Source organism: Triticum urartu, chromosome 2A (assembly GCF_056163025.1).
Source record: "Triticum urartu cultivar PI428250 chromosome 2A, HENAU_Tu73, whole genome shotgun sequence".
Lineage (NCBI taxonomy): Eukaryota > Viridiplantae > Streptophyta > Magnoliopsida > Poales > Poaceae > Triticum > Triticum urartu.
In genome coordinates this window covers 267,103,365-267,122,335 of record NC_141874.1, presented here as the reverse complement: position 1 = coordinate 267,122,335, position 18,971 = coordinate 267,103,365, and the positions used below count along the sequence as shown (strand labels likewise).

The window sequence follows — 18,971 nt, the reverse complement described above, 5'->3', positions numbered from 1 at the left end:
CAGGATCTTTTATATCGACCGATCAGAGCCATGGTTGACAACCCACCGCAACTTGTGTCTGAGCTAATCGACGCAACAACGACAAGCTGGAACGAGGAGCTAGTATGCCAAGTGTTCACTCCTCTAGATGCTGAATCAGTCCTGAAGATCCCACTATGTACCAGGCAAATTGATGATTTTTGGGCTTGGGCCGGGGACACTAAGGGCATTTTCTCAGTAAGATCAGCATATACTTACTTAGCAGAGTCAAAAGAGGAAGATAAGCATGGTTAGTGGGAAGCGACGATACCTCAAATTTCAAGGGCGAGCGGCGGGGCTGGACGTCGGTCTGGATACTTCAGGTTCCTTCCAAGCTTAAGGTGTTCACATGGCGGTTGGCACAGCATTCCATTCCAACAAATGATGTGCTACACCGACGAAACATGTCAGACTCTCATGTTTGTGCCATCTGCGGTATGGAAGATAGCTAGCAACACTCCTTGTTGGATTGCACTTTATCTCGGAGCGTGTGGGCACTGTCAAACGAGGAGCTAGTTCAACACATGTGTATGAATAAAGATGAAGACGCAAAGGCCTGGTTATTTGCCATGAGCGACTCAATCTCACAGAAGGAATTCGCCATTCTCATCACCACCCTATGGGCCATCTGGTATGCACGTCGTAAAGTTATCCACGGGGGAATCTTGCAGACACCCTTTGCAACACATGCATTCATAAATAGATTCTTGGCTGACCTGGAGTGCATTGCCTCTCCACCGCCTGCTGCTCGAGAGTCAACTCCAGTTCGAACTAGGGGCTGGCTACCACCCCAGAGGATCATGCAAAGATTAACTCGGATGTCGCGGTTTCAAGGTCGGGCCGTTTTGGTGCGGTTGGGGCGATTTGCCGGGATGAAATAGGAATCTTCCAAGGAGCGTCAGCTATTGTGTTTGGGAGCATTGAGGATCTGGAGGTGCTTGAGGTTCTTGGCATCCGAGAAGCCTTAGCTCAAGCTAATGATCTGTACATCCAAAAGGTGTCGATTGCATCAGATTGCAAAGCCGCGGTGGAGGCAATTGGGAAAGGTAACTCATCTGAATATGGGGCAGTGGTGATGGAGATTAATCACACGTCTAGAGATTTCAATTCTTGTATTTTCTTTCTTGAGTTTAGAACCTCGAATGTCAAGGCCCACAAGCTTGCAAAGCATTCCTTAACTCTAGGGACCGGTCGCCATGTTTGGTTAGGCCACACTGGAGAGCTTAGTTTCGTCCCTGTAAACATTATGACGGGTTAATAAAAAGCTTTGCGAGTTTTCCTAAAAAAATCAAATTGGGCGTAATGTTCATGCTTATGTGGATGATATAGTGGTAAAATCCAAGAAAGAGGAAACCTTGGTCACAGATCTGAAAGAGACTTTCAATAATCTCCGGGTCTATAAAATGATGCTTAACCCGGCCAAGTGTGTTTTTGGAGTCCCACCCGGCAAGCTCTTGGATTTTTTGTTGTCTAAACGAGGTATTGAGGCTAACCCGGAGAAAATCAAAGCAATTACATCCCTGGCCAAGCCAACATGCATCAATGATGTTCAATGACTGGCGGGCCGTGTTGCTACTTTGAGCCGGTTCATAAGCCGGTTAGGGGAGAAGGCAATGCCTCTGTATCAGATGATGAAGAAAACAGATGATTTTGTTAGGAGCGATGCTGCAAACTCTGCTTTTGAAGATTTGAAGACACAGCTTGCTGAGCCACCGGTCCTAGCTGCTCCAGTTGAGAAAGAGCCGCTGCTATTATACGTGGTTGCTAACTCACGAGCTGTTAGTGTGGCTATTGTGGTAGAGCGCAAGGAGGCTGGCAAGGAGCATCTAGTTCAACGGCCGGTTTATTACGCTAGTGAGGTGCTAATTGAATCCAAGCAACGATATCCACATTGGAAAAAGCTCGTATATGGGGTGTTCATGGCAAGCCAGAAGCTTAAGAATTATTTTCAGGGACATCCAATCACCGTGGTTAGCTCTGCTCCTTTTGGAGACATCATTCAAAACAGAGAAGCCACTAGGCGAGTCGACAAATGGGCAATTGAGCTTGGGTCTCATGGGTTGAAGTATGTGCCACGTACTGCGATCAAATCTCAAGCACTGGTTGACTTCATTAATGACTGGACACAGATGCAGATGCCAGAAGGGAAACCAGACAACACGTATTGGACTATTCATTTTGATGGGTCCAGACAGTTGGAAGGTTCGGGGGCTGGAGTTGTGTTAACCTCTCCGCGAGGTGACAAATTTTGTTATGTGCTATGGTTGATGTTTTCTTGCACTAACAACGCAGCAGAGTATGAAGCCTTGCTCCATGGTCTTCGAGTGGCAAAGGAAATGAGTTTGAGTCGGGTCAGATGTCTTGGCGACTCAGATCTAGTGGCTCAACAGGTATCAGGCAAGTGGGATTCCAAGGACCCTCTCATGGCGGCTTATCGCTGGGAGGTTGATGCTGTTGCAGTGCATTTTAAAGGTTGTCAGGTGGAGCACATTGACCGTCGAAAGAATGAAGCAGCTGATGCCTTAAGCCGGTTGGGGTCTCAGCGTAAGCCGGTACCACCTAACACCTTTTTGGATGTTTTGCATAACCCCTCTGTCAACTTGCCCACAGAAGAAGATTTAGTTGTTCCTGACCCGGAGGTGCAATTGGTGGCGGCTCTTCATGTCATTCCATATTGGAAAGTGCCGTTCTTGGCCTACATGACCCGAGGAGAGTTACCAGCGGATGAGACGCTTGCTCGACAGCTAACCCGGCGGTCTAAGTCAATGACGATTTCGGATGGAGAATTATACCATCGCAGCGCTTCCAGAGTGTTTCAGCGGTGTGTTTCCCCCGAAGAAGGTCAAGAAATCCTTCGTGACATCCATGAAGGCGATTGTGGTCATCACGCCGGGTCAAAATCTCTGGTGGCCAAGGCTTTTCGTCACGGTTTTTACTGGTTGACGGCTCACGCTGATGCAGAAGATCTGGTCAGCAGATGTGATGGATGTCAAAAGTTTGCACGACGAGCGCATGTGCTGGCTCAGGAGCTCCGGATGATTCCAATCACTTTGCCATTTGCGGTCTGGGGGCTTGACATGGTGGGACCTTTCAAAAGGTCTAAGGATAAAAAGACACATCTCTTGCCCATTTGCACGACGGACACATCTCTTAGTGTGTTGAGGCGGAGCCAGTGAGTAAGTGTGACGCGGCCACAGCGGTTCAGTTCATGAAAAAGGTGATCTTCCGTTTTGGTTTTCCACACCACATTATCACTGACAATGGCACTAATCTATCCCAAGGGGCTATGGAGGAGTTTTGTCAACGCGAGCACATCCGGCTTGATGTTTCTTTTGTAGCTCATCCTCAATCCAATGGTCAAGCTAAGAGAGCCAATAAGAAATTTTGAAAGCTCTCAAACCCCGTATTATGGTTCCCTGACAGCGAACGTCGGGTTGTTGGGTAGAGGAATTACCCTCGGTGTTGTGGAGTATCAACACCACACCTAAGAGGTCTATAGGTTATACACCTTTCTTCATGGTTTATGGAGCAGAAGTAGTGTTGCCTAGTGACATCCGTCATGACTCGCCTCGTGTGGCGGCTTATGTTGAAGCTAATAATGAACAAGCCAGACAAGATGCACTTGACTTGTTGGATGAAGAAAGAGACTTAGCAGCGGCTCGGTCAGCAATTTATCAACAGGACCTGCGCCGTTATCACAGCAGCGGGGTCAAATCCAGGACTTTTCAAGAAGGCGACCTGGTGCTCCGGCTCATCCAGGATCTATCAGATGCACACAAGCTATCCCCACCTTGGGAAGGACCATTCGTAGTCAGCAAGAACTTAAACAACGGGTTGTATTACCTCATTGACGTTCGAGAACACAAAGATTCATGTAAGTCGGAGGAGGAGACCCACCGGCCGTGGCACATTGCTCAACTTCGGGCATACTACACCTGAGCTACCGACTCTCATCATGTACATACTTTAACATTGTATATACTATGATAAGTAATAATGTAAGACCATCGGTCTCTTTTCTTTTCAAAGATTATGCATCTTTGTGATTTCTTATTCTCAAATGACTATTAAGGAGCTGATCATATTTGAATCAAGTCTAACCTTTTTGGTCCGGCTTATGATCATATTCGAATCTAGCTGCAATTATCATGGTCACTTGGGGGCTTCCCGTTCAAACATAGGTCATATTCGAACCAAAGAGAACATAGCTGTCATAACCCTCTTGATCGGCTCAAGGCCAAACTCACTTGGGGGCTTCTTGATCGTATCCGAGTCATAGCTTAACCCCTTTTGGGTCCGACTTGGATCGTATTCAAATCAGGATCGTTAAAAACCTCTCAAGATCATTTGGGGCTTCCTGTTCAAACATAGGTCGTATTCGAACCAAAGAGAACATAGCTATCGGTACCCTCTTGATTGGCGCAACGCCAAAACCACTGGGGGCTATATGGTCGTATTCGAACCTTAGCTTAACCCCTTTGGTCCGGTTTACTGACCGTATTCGAATCAGAAGCCCCAAACCTTTTGAATACAAGGTTAAATTATATTTATTATCTATTGTTTGCCTTTAAGTTTTTTGTTGTCTCAATATTACAAATAATTAGCCTGGTCTTGTTCCAACACAGCTACCAAGGTATAATGATCATTGAGTATTCAAAAGCATTGACTTCTCATAAAGTTTGAATTATCAAATTCATCACCCGGGTTATTCAAGCCGGCGGTCTATGGATCAAAAGGTACAAGGTATGGTTATTACTTATACGCAATTACCTGCTGCATTAACTAAACGAGTTAGTCTCAGCCGTTGTCCTTTGTTTATATCTGTTTCTGGTTCCTATTGTGGTAAACATATTGGCTATAAACCGGGTGTTTTAACCCGTTTGGTTCTAAGCCGCCAAGCCAGTCTTTTCTTTGTATCTACAGGAACAGAGTTCAAATGTTGCAGAAACAAACATTAAATATGATGCATACATTGGCATCAGGAAACACAGACTCACATAGAAGTGTTTTATGGGCGATGGCATAAGCAAAGCATACAGTGTTTTCACAGCTAAGCTATTACAAGGCTTTATAAGCCCACGAAGATGATCATTGTTCCTCCCTCGCCGGTTCACCACCTTCTGTTGGCTGGAAGTTGGGTTTTTACCAATCAAAACCATTCACGGCGACGAATTCGGCCTCATCGTCGATCAGGCCGACCGGGTCAACTTTCGGGGCAAATGTGTCTTCTCTTACCGGTGGGATCAAATCTGTTACCTTGTACGAGGGAGTGGCCATCTTCTTATTCTCACTATCAAAACCCGGCTGATATTTGTCAATATTCGTATCATCTCCAAGGGTAGTTGCCTGAGGCCGTACTCCGCGCACGCAAGCCATGAAGTCATCCTGCTCAAAGGGAGATTCGTCTTCCTTCACGATGGGATAGCCTCTGGCCACGTCTACCGGGTCTAGGTCTGGCACCCAAGCCTTGGAGCGGCCCAGGGCAGTCAAAGCACCGGCTCGCGCACAGGAGCGTTTCACTTCATGAAATCTGGCAGGCAGGATTGACAGTTTCTTCAGGACGTCGCTGAGCCGGTTGGGTCCTTGATTGGCAGGAGGGATGGCGGCAAGTGCCCGCTGTGCGCCAATATACAGTTGTTCTACCAAAGTATACACTGCCTTCAGTTTAATCAAAGGATCTTGGCTCAGATTTTTGCTTCATGGGTCTGCACATATTTTATACACAAAGTTAGCTGGCGGCTTATACTCCGGATCAGTAAAAAGCACACAAAATTAAAGTCGAACGGTTTACCAAAGATGGCAGCCACCATTTGTGTAACACCCTCGATGCGACTATATCTCCCACGTGTCGAGGCACGACTTAGAGGCATAATCGCATTGAAGGCATATGTCGCAAGTTAGGCAATCTTCACAACATCCCATGTAATATAAATCATAAAGGGGAGATAACATAGTTGGCTTACACTCGCCACGTCAATCAAGTACATAAATAACATTACACCAACCAAATACTCATGGCCCGACTACGGCGCCAAAATAAAAGATAACCCAACATGCGACACGGTCCCGATCACCCCCAACTGGGCACCACTACTGATCATCAGGAAAGGAAACATAGTAACATTGAGAGTCCTCGTCGAACTCCCACTTGAGCTCAAGCGCGTCACCTGGAGCGGAATCATCAGGCCCTGCATCTGGTGTAATAGTAATCTGTGAGCCACAGGGACTCAGCAGTCTCGCACCCTCGCGATCAAGACTATTTAAGCTTATATGTAAGGCAAGGTAAAAATATGTGGAGCTACAGCAAGCGACTAGCAAATATGGTGGCTATCCTGTTCGCAAAAGAGAGCGAGAAGAGGAGGCAAAGCGCGAGCGAGAAAACTAGAGAACAACCTGCGCAAGCATTACTCCAACACCGTGTCCACTTCCCAGACTCCGCCGAGAAGAGGCCATCACGATAACACACTCTGTTGATTCATTTTAATTAAGTTAAGGTTCAAGTTATCTACAACCGGACATTAACAAATTCCCATCTGCCCATAACCGCGAGCACGGCTTTCAAAAGTTCAAATCCCTGCAGGGGAGTCCCAACTTAGCCCATGACAAGCTCTCACGGTCAACGAAGGAATATACCTCCTCCCAAGACGTTCCGATTAGACTCGGTATCTCGGTTCTTCAAGACACTTCGACAGGTTAAAACAAAACCAGCAGCACCGCCCGAATGTGCCGACAAATCCCGATAGGAGCTGCACATATCTCGTTCTTAGGGCACACTCAGATGAGCAAGACGTCGAGTAGGCCAGCCCAGAGTTGCCCCTGGTAGCCCTGGACATCGCTCGGTTGGACCAACACTCAGAGGAGCACTGGCCCGGAGGGGGGCTAAAATAAGATGACCCTCGGGCTCCAGAAACCCAAGGGAAAAAGAGGCTAGGAGGCAAATGGTAAAACCAAGGTTGGGTATTGCTGGAAAACCTTTAATCAAGGCGAACTATCAAGGGGTTCCCATTATAACCCAACCGCGTAAGGAACGCAAAATCTGGGAACATAACACCGATATGACGGAAGCTAGGGCGGCAAGAGTGGAACAAAACACTAGGCGAGAGGCTGAGCCTTCCACCCTTTACCAATTATATAGATGCATTAAGATAACAAGGCAATATAATGATAACCCAACAAGTAAATAAATGTTCCAACAAGGAACGGCCTTCAATCTTCACCTGCAACTAGCAACGCTATAAGAGGGGCCGAGCAAAGCGGTAACATAGCCAATCAACGGTTTGCTAGGACAAGGTGGGTTAGAGGTTTGACATGGCAATTTGGGAGGCTTGAAAGCAAGCGGTAGGCATCGTAGCATTGGCATAGCAAAAGAGCGAGCAAACTAGCATAGCAAAGATAATAGTGATTTCGAGGGTATGATCATCTTGCCTGCACAGTTGTCAGAGTTGACTAGATCCTCGAAAGCAAACTCAATGGGCTCCTCGTTAGCGAACTCGTCTCCCGGCTCTACCCAAACAAGACAAACAAGCAACAAGGACACAATCAACCATGTGCAAGGATCAAACAAGATGATGCAAAGATGGTATGCTATGCGGGATGCGGTGCGAGATGCAAATGCAAGATATGACAAGGAATGCATGAACCTGGCCTCAACTTGGGAATCCAAGTGTGCCACTGGAAAGATGAGATGAAATCGCTTGAAAACAATATAAAGAACGCCGGAATCGGAGTCATGGTTTGGAAATGGCAAGCAATTCAAATATGACCCCGGTCTGTGATTTACAGCAAGTAGGCATCTAAATGCAATGAGATGAACATGCTACAGCACCCAAACATGACAACAAAGTACATGGCAGGGATGCATTCAAGATGCTTAACAAAAGTCTAGCACTGAGCTACGGCCAATTCATCCATTAACAGGTTCAAACAAGCATGGCAAAAATGCATATGGCAAACAGATCTCAGACTTAGTGAAATTAACACTTGTCTGGAATTTCAGATTAGGTAGCACTCTTCGGAGCAACAAAACAATATGCTACAGGACCTGAATATGGCAAAGTAAAGCATGGCATCGATCTACTCAAAGTCCCTTAGTGACCTTGAGCCAAAAGGGATCAGAAAATCCAATTGCAAGCATGTGAACATAGTAAAAACATAATCAGTTTTCAGACTTAGTGAAAACAGGAGCATGCTGAAAACAGATATCAAGTAGGCATGTTTGCGAGCTCGATGCACTCACTACGGTGCAAGTCATGATAATCTAAGCATACACCCATCAAGATTACACAAAATGGAGTACAAATTGGGAAAGTTACATCCGGGGTGTTACAATTTGAGACACCCGACCCTTTAAACCATTCAGCTCTGTTGAAATCTCTTCAAGGGCTGTTTCGGCCTTCTCAGCGCGTTGGGTCAGAAGCGTTTTTTCCTATTCCCAAGTTTTCTTCTTGGCAGCGAAGCTGGTCTTTAAATTTTCCGTCTCAAAGAGACTTATTTTCAGCTTGGAGTTAGAAGATTTGATTTCTGCCTCCTGACTCGCTAGCCGGGTCTTCGCATCAGTCAATTGCAAGTTCGATTAAGATAAGGAATTCTGCACAACATTCAGATGAGTCAAGATTTTGCTTCAAGTTCAAAAATCAAGATTTAAGTCTCAAGTACTTTACAAAAAACCACTTGAAACTTGGGGCTAATGTATGCCAAATCAAATTTTTATGACTCTAAAGACATACTTTAAGTCCCAAGTACCTTACAAAGTAACATCATTTGGCACTTGGGGACTAATGTATGAAGTTCAGCAAGTTTCTCAAGGTTAAGCCGGAGTATTAAGTCCTTTGAATACGGTACCAAACAATTTAACGTACCGGCTCATTTATGATCAAAATGAACCGGCCCTTGGGGACTGCAGGTGAAGCTTTGTTCTATTGAATTCAAGAAAAGTTTCAAAGGTAAAGGTCTTGGCCTATATTTTAAAGTCTACAGATCATTTCGGTTCTCTCATAATCCGAAGACTTGGGGGCTGAAGGAATATAGATAAGCCGGAAGAACGTACCTCGTATTTCAATTGCAGCTGTTTGACCATTTCAATCTCAAAGTCACGACTGGAGTGTACATGGTTGAGATAGCCGGATAAAATATCATTGGCATTTAGATGGTCATAGTTGGCAACGTCAAAGCGAACTTTCTGCCTCTCTAATGCCTCTTATTTTGCAGTACACCGAGCCAGCACGGTTGGATTCCCTGGTTCAATAAAGTGGCTCCCGGTGATCTGAATGTCTTGTGCAGACGGTGATGGCGGGTTCGCTGAGCTTGATGGTCCAGTAGCAGAAGGGTTCATAGTGGTTTCATCAAATGACAGCTCAGGAGGATTTATTTCTACATCAACAGGCGGGTCTGCTGGAGGGTCGGTTAATGGAGAAGATGGCCTGGCCGGGTCAGATGCAAGCACTGGCGGGTCTTCCACCGGTTTAGCTACCTTCGTTTTCTTGGATTTAGCTTGGCCACCAAGAAAAATGTTGCAAGATCATCAGTATAAAGATACAATTTGAACAACCCGAAAATATGAGGATTTTTCATTACCCAGGGGCAGTCTTGAAGGCCGGAAATTGCGACTGCGATGAGTCGCCAGAAGAGCGAGACACCTCCTAAAAGGATAAAATAGATTTAAAAGAAATTCAAGGGGAAGATCCATTAAAAAGAGTTAAAGATAGAAAGAGGTAAACCTCATTCGAACGCTTCTGAGGAGTTTCTTGAAGAATGACAGCCGGCTCATCTTCAGTCCAAGCTTGACGGCGGCTCTCATGTTGCTGTTTTTTCAAACGAAAGTTGGGATCCAAGTGAGCTAAAGTGTTAGAAAACCTTACTTTATGGATCACTCATCAAACTTTTTGTCTTGGCAAGGGCTCTGAGTCGGAGGAAATGATAGTTACCTCTGCTTCCATGGCCTAACTGGCCCCTGTGTCATCCTGGTAATGATCAGTGCCAATAAGATTGTTAAAAAATTGGCTATGGGAATCAAGGGCTACCTCCGAGTCAGATGTATCATCAAGCTTCATCAAATCTTCAACAATGCTCTTTTTCTTCTTTTTCGACCTCTGGGTCGTTTTCTTGGCGTTTATGGCGGCGGCTTTCGCTTTCTTGGCAGCCTCGTGGTCATACTTAACTTTCCAGAAGTCAGAGTTGGCCTGCAGACAGGTAAAAAACAAGATAAAGAGTCGGGCAAGTATTAAAACAATACGGCTGGGAAAATACAAAAGAGAGATATAACGACATCCTTACTTCTGGCACCGGGTTAAGCTGGCAGAAGGGGTTTAACTCGACGACACTGCAATCTTCATATTTCCCGTTCACCAGAAGAGTTGACATTGAGACAATATCTTCTTCTGTCAATTGAACGTGGCTGTGACGAAGAGAGTCATCCGGGCCTCCACCATACTCATACATCAGCTTTGACCGGCGGCTCAAAGGGATGACCCGCCATGAGATCCAGTAGCGGGTCAGATCAACTCCAGTTAACCCGTTCCCCAACGGAGCATTGATCCTTTTGATAGACGGTATCAACCTCTTGCGTTCAGCGACCGTAAGCTTATCAGGAAGCGCGAACTTGGAATCAAGACGATCGGGGCGATAACCCGACTGTGGCTTCTCGTTTGCTGGTGAAGTGTCCTAGCAGTAGAACCAAGTCTGGTTCCAGTCCTTTGGGTGACTTGGTAAGACAATGAGGGGGAAGACGGCACCCTGCCGGTGCTGAATTGATATGCCACCAAGCTCTAAGCTAAGGCCGTTGGTGCACTCATTCTGCCGGTTTAGATAAAAGTATTCTGTAAACAACTCCACAGTCGGCTCTTGTTGAAGATATACCTCACAGAGCACTTGGAAGTTACAGATGTTAGATATGGAGTTGGGCCTGATATCTTGAGGGTGGAGCTTGAAAAAGTGGAGGACCTCTCTGAAGAACTTTGAGCCGAGCGGTGAGAAGCCACGGTTCATGTGGTCAGTAAAAACAATCACCTCACCGTCTCTTGGATTGGGTTGTTCTTCTTCCGGGCCAGGGGCACGGTAAGACATGACAATTTTTGCTGGCAGAAATCCTATGGTGAAGAACTCTTTTAAACGTTCCTCAGATATGGTTGTGGGAACACAGTTACAGATGATTGGTGTTTTGGACGGCATGATGTGCAAGGAACTAAAAAGAAAAGCCACATGCCGGTTCAGTTTAATGGTGAGATTGACACTTAAGTGATGAAGATGCAAGCAAGTAATGGCGGCTTAGTTAAGGGCTAATGACATATAAGGAAAATTAAGCCGGCATGATAAGCCACCATGACTACAGATATTTTATGAAGACAAATTCAGCTAAGTAGTGAGACAAACAAGTTTCCTACATTGCTTGGTATTATTCCAGATCAAATGGTTATTCAAAATGAAAACCATTCTAGTCCTAAAAAGTTCAGTACAGAGGAGTCGGTAAGTTCTGAAGCAGCCTTTTAATCAGAGAAAGGGATCTGTTGATCAAGAAGAGGTACAAAAACACTACCGCGCGAGCATATATATGACTTTTTGGATCATAAAAGGTTGGCGGTGGAAGAACTACGATGAACTATGATGAACTATGAAGAACACGCAGGAGCTTGGAAACCCTAATGCAGATCTAAGAAATGAAGGAAAGAAGACTTACGATTGCAGGTCTACTGCGGAGGTAGCCGCAGTTTCTCTGGATCGGTTCAGGTTGATGCAGCGGCCCAGGGTCGACGGAGACAGAGATGAGGCACGGCGGCGGCTGAACTCGAGCAGCAGGGGGTTTGTGAGAGGAAGAAGACAGAGTGAGAGAGGAAAGTGAGAAGGCCAAGGCGTGCCTATTTATAAGGGAAAGATGCAAACAGACGGGCGCGAATATCAAGGAAGAGCTGAACAATGGTTATCTAGCTACATAGGCGCCTCGATTCTCGGGAGACATTAAAGATAAAACATCCGTTGGGAGATGACGTCATGAAAGTTTTTTGCGTTTTCAAAAGATGACGTCACGGCGGGTTACAACAACTTCAGTGAAGATAAGAAGATGAATTTTTGTCTAAGTATTGAAGATTGACCAAGAACGAAGTTCAAAGTCAACCTGGGGCCTGATGTTGGGGATATTACTATCAGTATGACCAGCCAAGGAGGGGCCGGGTCAGCCCCAATGGCGGGTTACATAAGAAGCCTAGTGAACATCCAAGATGATAGTTTATTAAACCTTATAGAAGGCCCAAAGGCCCGGGGGCGGCTTATGGCCCGATATTGTAAACCACCGTATGTAAGGAAAGACTTGTAAAGAAAGGCATGTAAAGGAAGTCCCCGTGCCGGACACGATTATGAGCCGGCCGGGACTCTTTAGGCCACCAGGCGTCAACCCATGTATATAAGGGGACGACTCGCTGGTGGTTTAGGGCGAGAAAGAAGAAGTCGATAACCAAGCCGGCGAGTTGAGCCTCTTGGTGATCGAAACCCCAGCAATACCAATCGCAACTAGACGTAGGCTTTTACCTCCATCGTAAGGGGCCTACGACTAAGTCCCGATTAACCCCTTTAAGCTTCCTATTGTGATGGCCCTACGACTAAGTCCTTGCCCTAGGACATCTGCCGTGACAATTCCACGACAGAAACTGTCATGGAAAAACGAAGGAAGCTCCTATAAGCCATCATACAGTCATAATTATAATCTCAAACTACAAACCCATATAAGCCCTATAAAAATCTTATGGCATGGAGGGCAGCCTGTTCATAGGCATGGACAAAAGCACACGCGGCCAAGCTCTAAAAAAATACACCCTTAATGGAACTGGATCAGAACCATCCCCTGGAAGCTCCAGTTCCACCCCATCAAGAATGGACCCAATCTGGCTGCATCATGCGTTAAGTTCTTGTTGATACCCCCTATCATTAACACATAACACAAATCATTAAGCATGTACTTATTTCATTGGGAAAATTATTTTTAGCAGAGGAGAAAATGAGCACACTAAGAGCTTGCTACACATTCACCAAGAAATACATGACAAAACTAGCCTTGATACATTTTTTTGCATGGAAAATCTGTTGAAATCTATGAATGAAAGTAGAATACTAACATCTCCATCAATTCAGCTAAAATGCTACATTCAAAAGAGCCCATATATCTTATTGTGCAAAGGTCAATTACCTCGAGCATAACTCATGTCTCGCTATTGGGATTAACTGCTCCAAATTTCCATGCATCATGATTGTTACAATGATCACATAACATACCAGCATAAGCAAACAAACATATTTAACAGCCGTACATTCACAACACATACAATATAGTGGTATGTAGATACTATTTGGAGAAACAACAATAGCAAAGGCAAACTACATCTATAACCATGAGCCATAATAGGGAAACCCATCAGGCAAATATATTAACGCATAAATGTAGATAATCAACTTATTCATAAAGGCCCTCCAACAATCTAAGAGACATGTAATGAAGAAAACAGATGGTAGAAGACGAACTGCCCTATTATATAAATAGAAAGCAACGAGTCCATGGTATATAAATTTTATGATAAACACAACTCTACTTTTAAATAGAGAAAATAGGCTAGAAAATAGGCTAGTCGCACTCATGTTAAGTGATCACATGGTATCACTATAGCAGCTCTATGTATAAAGTGTGTCTTAATTATACAAAGCAGATTCAGATACTATTTAATAATGGGGAACTCATAGCATGGCCATCTGAAGTGCAGTCAAAGATATCCCATTTGGTTTTGATGTTCCTAGTTGGATGAAGAGGGTCGTGCTTCTGAAGAGAGATATGCAAGTATATGTAGTACCTCACATTAATACATGATTTGGTTGCATGCATGTCAGCACACACTCTTTTTCACATCAACTCCTAATTTAAGCGAAAATAGCCAAAAGAACTCAGTACGAAAACTAACACAATGCAGACCAAGATTTACTTGGTATTAGAACAAATCACACAAATTCAATATTTGCTCAATGACAACTGAGGAAGAACTCTATAACTATCCTAATTTGCACTGATCATTGCATGATATCAATATTGCTCTTTTACAGAACTAAATTTAGACAACCATGTAAGCTCTGAACATTGTTCTTGATTAAAAGGCCAAAAGGATAAACAAATGGAATAAGTCTCACTGCTAAAACTCAATTTGCACTCAATTTCTTATCGGAACAGCCACAATCAATGTCCGTTGCATTCACGCTTACCTTGAGGGAGAGAGTACACCCCCTTGCAAAATTAGAAAGGGAAAATTGAGGATAACATAAGAAAATGAGTCAGCGGAACCTAAGAAAGAGGAGCTAAAATCGATCAGGTAGAACCTCCCATCAGCTCTTGATATGTCAAGTACAGATAAAGCCATAAGAGCAGCAAAGTAAATAAGCTCCATGTACTACCCATTGAATCTAGAATGCACTGTTTGGAAGAGCATCGGACGAATCCAACCATCTCTGGTCAGAGACATACCAAGGTCCGACCTAACAACCCCTCTTTTCTTCTTCTCTTGCCTCCTCACATATTAAAAATATTGCGTATTAATTTGCTATTTATTAATGGAAAGCACAAGGGAAGTTCGATGTGAATTTAGTGACTTGAAATAAATAAGCGACAATTAAATGAGACATTCAACGAAGGAAAAACATAATGTTTTGCATGCCTTCTTTTTACTGACTATAAAGCCGAGAATACATTCACAGTCACCACGGAGGAAGTAAAACAAAACACATATCCCTGTTTGTTTGGGGTTTTGCTTCTGCTTTTGCAGCTTTTCCACTTTGGCCAAAAAGCCAAAAAGCTCCTAAATAGGTGTTTTTGGAGCATTTCTAGCTTTTGATGAATAAATATAACAATATTCAGCTCCAAAAGCCATAAAAGCTCTAAAAGCACCTATTGAGGAGCTTTTATGGCTTTATGGCTAAAATAGAAAAGCTGCAAAAGCAGAAGCAAAAGCCTAGACAAACAGGGCCTTAAATGGACTTATATATTACTGAAATGTACCAATGATGGCTGCTATCACCGCTAGCATAGGGATCACCTACCACTCAAAACCCAACCATTCCATGGCATACCTCATCATCTGCAAAACAACCAAGTAGAAAAATAATTTTGTAAGCACTTAATTCTCTTTGAAGTAGGCATTACAACAAACAGCAGGTTGTGCTGCCACCTCCACACAAAGTCATGAGATGGAAAGGATAGAACAAAAAACACTAACTCACGCACTCTGCACATGGAATGCCCAATGCCAGTGTTGCTTCTCTCAGGCAATGGCGTAGGCGAAGGCCGGCTACTTGACCCAGCTCTGGCTTTCAACAATTTGACTAACAAAAAACAGATTTTTAACATCCACAATTTGTACTGGGTAATTTGGAACAACTGATTCAACTTCTATAATTAGACGCTGCTAACAAATGATTTATTGGATAATTTGGACTGCTCTACAACATTTAAGAGTGGCACTAATTGCTCAGTTTCTAATTTTTTACTTGTCACATCCACTGAGTAAGGTGAGCTCATTCTCTGATGCAAATAAAACAATGCTTGGGAAAATGCTTAGAAATAGTAGTAGCAAGTTAAAGATCAAGTTGAACAAAGTAAGGTCTAAATGGCATCTCCCATTTTCTAAAAGGCAAAAGATCTTAATGGCCCCATGACTGAATAATATGTGTAGCTGGAGAAACCATGCATATGAATCTCCTTAGTACAACTTAACTGAATTCGCTAACTTGAAGTAACAATGAAAAAAGAAGAAAGCATTCATAAAATGTAGATTCTCTCTTCTTTGAACATATTACATGACTCAGCATCTTCTTGTAGGAAAGGAAAAAACTCAAATAAAGAAGGATAAAATAAGAACAAAGCCATGAACAGCGCATCGAGGAATCAGTATAACAATTTTGAAATACAATAATTTCAGAATCTTGCAAAATCACAACAAAACTTGAAGTAGTTATGAACAATTAGAAATACATTATACTGAAGGTTGAGTAAAATCTTTCTTTGTTTGAGCAATATATAGCTGGAGATATTTTACAAAATCAATACATAACAAGAATCTAAGCCTCTTTAGACTCCTTTTCTGAGCTAAATATGCAGGCTTTCCATGGAAATTTTTACAATATATTTGTTCTATGAACAAATGCTTCCTTTCATTCCTTTTTTTGAAGCAGGTCTCATGCCATCAGTAGCCCAGCACCAACCAGCGAGCACCTATTTACAACAATCATGCACGTAGCAGGAAGCTAGCAAAAAAACACAATAGGTGCCCGGACACACATACACATAACTAAGGCAGTAAGCAAACACACAACAAGAACTCATAGCTAGCAAGCGAGCGCTACCAGCACCAGTTAACATGATGGCCCCAAAAATATAACCAAGCTCGCTGATTCCCCAACGACATAGTATTCACAAATCACAATGCAATATGGCACAACCAGGTGACCTTTGACACGATTACCAAATTACATAGTTCTAGATTTCCAGTAAAGAATTGTACTAAGAATTGAAGAGATAGATTTAAAAAATATACTTCCGCGTATAAGCAGAATCATGTTTGCAATGCATGTGTATATTTTATCTGGTATAGCAATACATTATTTAGACCCAGAGAATTAAAAGCCTAGCTTAAGAGCGTCAAGCTAACCAACTAGAACAGTATGTATGATGCTACCACCAAGCCAGCCACAACAATCATGCATGCAGCAGCAAGCCATAAAAAAGAACACAATGGGTTCCCGGACACACACATCACTAAGCCAGCAAGCACACACACAACAAGAACTCATAGCAATCAAAGCGCGGAGGATAGGAGGACAGTTGGGACCGAAACGAAATTACCTTGTTGGCGAAGGATGTCCAGGTGGAAGCGACTAGAGGCGGCAGCCACGACGGCGAATCCAGGCAGCAGCTGCGCAAAAGGAGACATGCATTCATCAGTTGGCAATGGAAGCATCCATCATATTCGGACATACCTGCGTTTCTTTATGAGCACTCCACTTCTCTGTCTCACACTATTGACCTCCACCTCGATAACCTTGTTAATGAACAACACATGATCCATGGGGTGATGATAAACCTTGCATGTATCCCAAAAATTGACGGGAGGCAGTGCGGAGTATTAGATATCTGACCTCTAACCGGCCGATGAGGCAATGGAAGAAGGGGGCAGTGAGGGCGGTGTTGAAAACATAAGCCTGGCACCGGAAGGGAGCATCCAGAGGAGCACCTCATGGGTGGACTCCTGCTACTGCGCGTGCAAGCACGTCACAGACCGCCTTCTTCTCCTCCTCACCGCCCAACTCTTCTTCCTTCCAGCGAACATCTCCATCTTGTGCGCAAACATCAAATGAACGTGTGATCCAACTGCTCATCCCTGTACTCCATCTTCTCCCCCATTAGCTCAGGCCTAATTTGTCCTAGCAGAAGAAATCACATGATGAGAAAATGAACGAATTCACAACAAATATTTCAAATCAAGATACATCCGTTAGCAGGCCCAAAATATATAAATAGAGGAGTTCCTAATTGCCGACCAGAGCGCACCGCCGTCCGCCGCACCACGAGGAAAAGGCGGAGTACAGCCTCCCGTGAATCGCGCCCGAGACCCAGCCTCGTCGCAGTTCCCGATCCAGGAGCAGATCGAGCCACCGCCAACCTCCAGGTCGCGCCCATCCTCGCCGGCGCAGGCCGATGCTGGCTGGTGATCCTCTCTCCTATCAGTCATCGCACCTCCCTCTCCTCTTTCCTCTCTCTTTCTCCCTCCTCTCCTTCCTTCTCTCTCTCTCCCTCATCTTCTCTCCCCCTAGGGTTCCTGCGGGAGGAGGGGCATAGGCAGACGCCGGCCGGTCACCCTTTCCCGTCCGCCGCCAGACCTCCCTCTCCTCTCCCCTCACTCTTTCTCCCTCCTCCCATCTTCCTCCTCCTCCCTCTCTCCCTCCCATATTCCTCTCTATCTGGTCGGATTCGTGCGGAAGGAGGGAACTGGTTGTGCATAGTGCGTGGTAGGACTGGATTGGGTTGGTTTGCGTGCATGTGCGGCGCACGGGATGGGAGGAGGGATGAGACAAATTCTCTCTCACCTAGGCGCCACTCACCCAGCCAATACGCGTGTGAGACGAGCCCACCGGTCATTGGGCAGAAAAATGAACCGCAGAGTGAAAAACAATTAACCGCAAGAGAAAATCCAACGACTCAGATGCGTTAGAAGGCATATCAGACGGTCACGGACGGCTCAATCGGGGAAGCATCCTGGAGGCAAGTTGGCTAGGTTCCTTATATGTTAGAATTACTCCATGCATCATATGAACTTGTGCCCATGGACTAAGTTGAAGTATATCATGTCTACTACATGCCCATGTCTTTTGCATAAATATTAATGTTGCTATGCTTGCTATTATGTGTCTCCAAAGTCAGCATCATAATGTTATTGTTATGCATTCCCATATTTTCTCCAAGTCTGAGAATCAGCTTATATCATGTTTGCATCTTGACTTGATGATTCCCATGAACCTTTTGCTCATATGGTTATGCCATATTGTGTGTTTTGAGCTCCATGATATGTACTAGCATGCCATGATTTTGCTTGCCATGTTCTTGCATTGTAGCTTAATTATTTCTTGCCTCCAACATGCCATCGAATAAACTCTACTCATGCATATGCTTTGTTTTTCACTAAGTCCTAATCTGTGTTATCAAGTTGCTTTTTGCATTGATCATCTTGAATTAATATCGATGCCTATGAACCTGAACCTTAATGATATTTGAAGCATGTTGTCTCTACTTGAAGTGCACATCAAGTTTGTGTCCATATTATTCCTGTAGCATGTTGTTTCCTTGATTGCAAAGTTCTTAGTTGCTGTTTTGGGAAGATTGTGTTTGAAACTTGTATTGAGTCTGTGTGTTGAACCGTTGCTCCCTTTTGAGCGTGCTT

General features: G+C 44.3%; 1 protein-coding gene across 14 annotated transcripts; it reads right to left on the bottom strand.

Annotated features, from left to right (window-relative positions):
* Positions 1–8,153: 8,153 nt before the first annotated feature.
* Positions 8,154–18,106, bottom strand: LOC125537327 (uncharacterized). 14 transcript variants are annotated; one of them, XM_087543731.1, is made up of 12 exons: positions 17,575–18,105; positions 17,173–17,457; positions 17,014–17,075; positions 16,880–16,949; positions 15,263–15,360; positions 10,291–15,116; positions 10,038–10,196; positions 9,942–9,967; positions 9,735–9,818; positions 9,592–9,656; positions 9,065–9,507; positions 8,154–8,605 (listed from the first exon to the last, which is right to left on the bottom strand). In XM_087543731.1, exons 6-11 carry the CDS (start codon positions 10,453–10,455, stop codon positions 9,215–9,217), a joined length of 792 nt encoding a protein of 263 aa, XP_087399857.1. In that variant the 5' UTR covers positions 10,456–15,116; positions 15,263–15,360; positions 16,880–16,949; positions 17,014–17,075; positions 17,173–17,457; positions 17,575–18,105; the 3' UTR covers positions 8,154–8,605; positions 9,065–9,214. The 14 variants fall into 14 exon arrangements, 13 of the variants coding, with proteins under 13 accessions (XP_087399857.1, XP_087399859.1, XP_087399856.1 ...); XM_087543733.1 differs by lacking the exon at positions 15,263–15,360 and having other exon boundaries at positions 17,575–18,106; XM_087543730.1 differs by having other exon boundaries at positions 15,263–16,949.
* Between the last annotated feature and the right edge of the window lie 865 nt (positions 18,107–18,971).

Bases quoted from the DNA above. Each gene is read 5' to 3' on its own strand.
- LOC125537327 (XM_048700629.2), bottom strand. From the start codon at position 10,455: ATGTATGAGTATGGTGGAGGCCCGGATGACTCTCTTCGTCACAGCCAC. The intron at 10,197-10,290 runs GTAAGGATGTCG...ACCTGTCTGCAG, and splicing joins AGCTTAACCCGGTGCCAGAA to GCCAACTCTGACTTCTGGAA. The intron at 9,508-9,591 runs GTAATGAAAAAT...TTGGTGGCCAAG, and splicing joins GCCTTCAAGACTGCCCCTGG to CTAAATCCAAGAAAACGAAG.